We start from the raw sequence: 6,182 nt of genomic DNA on the forward strand, positions 1-6,182 counted from the left end.
TTGATTTTTGAAATTTCTTTTTTTCAGGACTGCCACCCTTAAATCTGCTACTGAGTGTCCAGGGAGATTGAAATGCTCTCCCATAGACTTCTGTACATTACCATTCCTGATGTCTGGTTTATGGCCATTGATTCTTTTACGTAGAGACTGTTCAGTTTGGCCAATGTAAATTGCAGTGGGGCATTGCTGTCACATGATGGCTACGTCTACACGTGCAGCCAACATCGAAATAGTCTATTTCGATGAATAACGTCTACACGTCCGCCAGGGCCGGCAACGTCGATGTTCAACTTCGACGTTGCTCAACCCAACATCGAAATAGGCGCAGCGAGGGAACGTCTACACGTCAAAGTAGCACACATTGAAATAGGGATGCCAGGCACAGCTGCAGACAGGGTCACAGGGCGGACTCAACAGCCAGCCGCTCCCTTAAAGGGCCCCTCCCAGACACAGTTGCACTAAACAACACAAGATACACAGAGCTGACAACTGGTTGCAGACCCTGTGCCTGCAGCATAGATCCCCAGCTGCCGCAGAAGCAGCCAGAAGCCCTGGGCTAAGGGCTGCTGCCCACGGTGACCATAGAGCCCCGCAGGGGCTGGAGAGAGAGCATCTCTCAACCCCCCAGCTGATGGCCGCCATGGAGGACCCAGCAATTTTGACGTTGCGGGATGCAGATCGTCTACACGGTCCCTACTTCGACGTTGAAAGTCGAAGTAGGGCGCTATTCCTATCTCCTCATGAGGTTAGCGACTTCAACGTCTTGCCGCCTAACGTCGAAGTTAACTTCGAAATAGCGCCTGACGCGTGTAGACGCGACGGGCGCTATTTCGAAGTTGGTGCCGCTACTTCGAAGTAGCGTGCACGTGTAGACGCAGCTGATGGCATATATTATATTAGTAGATGTGCAGGTAAAGGAGCCCCTGATGGTATGGCTGATGTTAGGTACTGTGATGATATCACTGATGTAGATATGTGAGCAGAGTTGGCAGTGGGGTTTGTTGCAGGGATTGGTTCCAGGCTTAGAGTTACTGTTTTGTGATCTATAGTGGCTGGTGAGGATTTGTTTCAGATTGGCGGGCTGTCTATAGGCAAGGACAGGCCTGCCTCCCAAGGTCTGTGAGAGTGAAAGATCATTGTTCAGGATGGGTTGCAGATCGCTGATGATGCGTTTGAGAGGCCTTAGGTGGGGGCTGTATGTGATGGTCAGTGGTGTTCCATTGTTTTCCTTGAAGGCCTGTCTTGTAGTAGGTGGCTTCTGGGTACCCATCTGGCTCTGTCAATCTGTTTCCTCACTTCCTTAGGTGGTACTGTAGTTTGAGGAAAGCTTGGTAAAGGTCTTGTAGATATTTGTCTCAGTCTGATGGATCAGAGCAAATACGGTTGTACCTTAGTGCCTGGCTGTATACAGTGGAGCATGTAGTATGCCCTGGATGGAAGCTGGAGGCATGTAGACAAGTATAGCGGTCCATGGGTTTTCAGTATAGGGTGGTATTAATGTGACCATCGCTTATCTGCACAGTAGTGTCCAGGAAGTGAATCTCTTGCGTGGACTGGTCCAAGCTAAAGTTGATGGTGGGGTGGAAACTGTTGAAATCATGGTGGAACTCTTCAAGAGCCTCCTTCCCATGGGTCCAGATGATGAAGATGTCATCAATGTAGCGCAGGTAGAGGAGGGCCACTAGGGGACGAGAACTGAGATAGCGTTGTTCCAGGTCAGCCATAAAAATGTTGGCATAGTGTGGGGCCATGCGGGTGCCCATAGCAGTGCCACTGATTTGAAGGTATAATTTGTCCTCAGATCTGAAATAGCTGTGGGTGAGGACAAAGTCTCAAAGCTCTGCCACCATTTGTGGCTTGGTCTCATCAGGGATAATGTTCCTAACAGCTTGGAGTCCATTTTCATGTGGGATATTGGTGTAAAGGGCCTCTACATCCATGGTGGCCAGGATGGTGTTTTCAGGAAGGTCACCAAAGGATTGTAGTTTCCTGAGGAAGTCAGTGGTATCTCAAAGAAAGCTGGGGGTGCTGGTAGCATAGGGTCTAAGTAGAGAGTCCACATATCCAGACAATCCTGTGGTGAGGGTGCCAATGCCTGAGATGATGGGGTGTCCGGGATTCCCAGGTTTATGGATCTTGGGTAGCAGGTAGAATAAACCTGGTTTGGGTTCAAGGGGTGCGTCTGTGTAAATCTGTTCCTGTGTTTTTATAGGGAGGGTCTTGAGCAGATGCTGTAGCTTCTTTATGTATTCCTCAGTGGGATCCCCGGACAGAGGCTTGTAGAATGTGGTATTGGAGAGTTGCCTGCCAGCCTCCTTTTGGTAGTCTGTCCTATCTATGATGACAACAGTGCCTCTCTTGGAGACATTTGAGTCATACAGGTATGGTTCCTTCAGCAAGAACATAGCTGTCTTGATCCATTCAGATTGCATCTTGACTGAAACCAATTGGACCTTACCTTTTCCACCAAAAACCCATATCACTCTGGGGCCTTTATAAAAGGTTTTGTCCTGTGAGGAAGTGACAAAGAAGCCTCTTAATATGCAAGATGTGCAACCCACCTTAACCTGTAAAATCAGCAAGCTTAGAAAATACTGGTCCAATATGTTTGATTTAAATGAAAATCCACGGCCTCTGTAGTGAAATTTTGGGATGGGATTTTAGAATTACTTCATCCTTCTGAAAATGTGTATAAGGAGGATCTGCAACAAATCCTGCTGCTCTGAATTCCTCCTGATAGATGCTTTAGCCACTATGAAAAAAACCTTCAGTGACAGAAATAGAAGTCAAGAATATCAAGGAGCCTCCATAAATCTTGAGAGAACAAAACTTTCAATGTCTTGGGTCACCAGGTTTTACCTTTGAATACATATTCAAACCATTAACATACTGTTTGTATGGGAAAAGATCAAACTTCTTTGTTTTGCCCAGATGCATACAAAGGGACATCTGGTTGAATCCCAGAATGATCCTGAACCCTTCAAAGATATAGAAAAATTCTAAAATGGTCAGTGTGATGGAATGTTTCAACTCCAGACTAAATCAGAACAGGCCTATCTGACTCACCTGGCCAATGAGCCCCAACCCTTATAGCCTCACTAGGCATCCTCCAGCTGCAGGCCTGCTATAAAGGCCTGTGGAGCTAGTCAGTCTGGGCTGGCTGCTGTTGGAAAAGGAGATACCCGTAGATCTCCAGACAAGGAACTGCCTGCAGACCAGTCCATGGATGCTCATCTAGCACGGACAACTGGAGAAGCCCACAAACTAGAGGGATATGCTGCAGAGGATGGCTGGGAAGGCAGGTAGGAAGCAGCCCACAGAGGGGAAAGCTCCCTGGTAACTTGGCGTGTTTCAGTTGGAGTCCTCACCAATCAGTGGTGGGCCAGCCCCACCATTGGTAGGGCCCTGGGCTGGGGGCCGGTGCAGCAGGGAGGGCCTGGGTCCCACTACCCTCCTCCCAAACCCTAACCCATCGGGCCTGCCCTGCAAGACAGGCCTTGCTATATTGACTTGGGTCACTAGGCCATGTTCCCCTGAGAGAGGGGTCTTGCTGTATTGATTTGGGATGCTAGTTTATGCTGCCCTGAGGAGGAAAAAAAGAAGGCGGGGGGAGTTCTGAAAAAACCACCCCCTGACAGTTGGTAAAAGAAGAAGCGACTAGAGACACCTCTTGAAGCTCTCCAAACTAAACCTTTTAACCATTTTAATTGCCAGCATGTGACTCCCCACCGCAGGGGTGACCAGCTCATGGCTCTGAGACTGCATGCAGCTCTTTGAGCCATTAAATGCTGCTCTTCCTTGGAGCAGTGCGCCAGGAGTGCTGTCCTCCACGCTGCGCACACGCCCCAGTGGTTGGTGGGAAAAGTGCATGGTAACAGTGGTGCCTCCAGTGAGTCGGCAGCATTGAGTTAGAGTGGGCAGGGAGAGGAGGCTGGGGGTGCCTGGCTCTAGGGGAGTGGGAGGGCATTGAGCCAGGTACTATATATTAAATTCTATCTAACTAGATATTATATCTGGATAGATAAATAAATATACATGTGGCTGTCTGCACTCTATCTTCATGTCTCTCTGTATGCTGTCTGTGGCTCTTTGTCCCTAACTTGTGGGCCACCCCTGCTCTAGTGGAATATTTTGTGACTCCACAAGCAGAGCAGCAACTTTTACTGAGAATTAGAAGCATTCACTTTTCAACAAGCTGTCAGCCAAGCAATCAGATAAAGAGATTTCTAGTGGGGGCGAAGCACCTGACCTTTTTTATTGGGCGAGAGATCTGGACCCAGGCAAAGAATTCATAATCATGCAAGAAAAAGAGGACTGCCAAGGAAATTAAAAGGTACTCATTTTAAGATATAAAAGGAAATACTTTTATTATCTAATGCATAATTAAGCTTGGGAACTTAACTGTCACAAATTGTTAATGAGGTGTAGATTTTAGTTGGGTTTTAAAAAAGATTAGGCATTTCTATAAATATTAAGGCTATACAAGTTACATTAAATAGAAAGAAATTAGAAGGCATAAGAAATCTCATGTTTCAAGTACTAACTTCCTGAAATTAAGAAGAAATCGGCCTCATAAGCATGTTGTTGCATAATTTTCTATTCAGTTCTATATCATCCTTTGAGGCATCTAGAATTGATCAGTATCAGATAGAAGATACTACATGAAGTGGCCCAAAATCACAGATTTTAATACTAGTTTGTAATCTTTACCATCAGAAGTACAGATGTGGATCAGTTTTTAGATTGCAAACTGGCTGACATATCCCATCACGGCACAAATGTAGCAGCTGAAGCCAGGAGAGGCCCCGGCAGAGACAGCTCTTGTGATAAAGACGGCCTTGTTGTAGAGGAAACCTTAAATCCAAGAAAGCTCCACTGGTTCTTAGGATAAGGTGGAATGAGTGTGTTTGCAGCCCCAGTCTAGTGAGTGTCTATGACTAGATATTAAAATTCTGCTGCATTTTTGGCTAGAGACCTGGCATCCTGCTAGAGGGCCTGGAGAACAGCACCCGTGATGCACTCTTGATGAGGGTTGTTGAAGATGCCCACTACTGTCTATACAAAGCTCTTGAAGCATTCAAGAAGAGGACTGGACTCTTCCAAAAGCAGGAAATTCCACTTCAGGACTTTTCTGGTAACAAGGCTAAATATTAACCTCACGTGGGTCAGATCTGTGGGATATGACTGTGGCAGTGTCACAAATGGGAGACAACGCTGTTTAAGGAACCCATGACACTTGATATAATCCACATAGAACCTATAGAATAGGGGCAATTTGGGCTCAGGGACAATGGCTGTGAGAGTTAGGGAGACAAAAGACATTGCCTGAGTTCGTTCTGAGCTGGAGAACCATAATGTGGCAACATTAGCCCGCGGTTTTGCAGGATCTCAACAACATCTGAGAAGGTGAGTGGCCACAGCAGGAGTGCAAATCTGTAGGGGAGTCTGGTAAAAGCAGAATCAGAGGGCAGAAACGGAGCTGTGGTTATGAGACAAGCCAGCTGTTAGAACTAGGAGTCAGAAATCAGTTCAGAGGTAGGCAGGGACTTGGACTGGAACAGAGCAGGCATGGGCTGAGCAAGAAACAAGTATGGCAAAACTGCAGACACAGAATGCACTGGGCAGCCATTGTGCTGCTATTGCTACAACACTTAAGTGCTGATCAGTTGGCTCATCTCCCAGTCGGGGGGACAGTCTCTTACTGAGAACTTATTAGGCAGAGGTAGACTCATTGAGTTGCTAGGCAAGTGAACCCAGAGGCAGCTGAGATACTGAAAATTGAGCTCTTTGTCTCTAATATACCACTCCCCCTGTGCTGGACTGTTCCCTGCCAGACACTACTGAATTTGTGAGTTCCTACTGTTCTAGAACTCAGTTGGCTCAACTGGTGTTCCTCCACACAGAAGACCTTCTGATCACCATCAGATTAGCTGATAGCAGCAGGGTCCATTCTAGATGTTTTGGTTTCCTAGGACAGAAAACTTTTTCAGTGCCTCCAAAACCATATTTGGTACTTCCCGAAGTTGGCTCCCAGGGCAACTACCATGATCACCTGCCCCTAAGCCTAACCCTGAATGACAGAGAGGACTATGGCAGGAAATAAGTTACTTCTAAGCAGTGAGCTGGAGCTGCCGGTGGGACACCCAGCCATCTCCCAGCCATGGGCCTGGCGGGATCCCTCT

General features: G+C 47.2%; 1 protein-coding gene across 1 annotated transcript in view; it reads left to right on the forward strand.

Annotated features, from left to right (window-relative positions):
• LOC142008330 (uncharacterized) overlaps positions 1-5,154 on the forward strand; it is a 144,297-nt gene extending 139,143 nt beyond the window's left edge. Inside the window, exon 5 of the mRNA XM_074985511.1 lies at positions 4,972-5,154. Coding sequence (XP_074841612.1) covers positions 4,972-5,154 — 183 coding nt within the window. The remainder of the gene's footprint in view (positions 1-4,971) is intronic.
• The last annotated feature ends 1,028 nt before the right edge of the window (positions 5,155-6,182 follow it).

This window comes from Carettochelys insculpta, chromosome 2 (assembly GCF_033958435.1).
Source record: "Carettochelys insculpta isolate YL-2023 chromosome 2, ASM3395843v1, whole genome shotgun sequence".
Classification (NCBI taxonomy): domain Eukaryota; kingdom Metazoa; phylum Chordata; order Testudines; family Carettochelyidae; genus Carettochelys; species Carettochelys insculpta.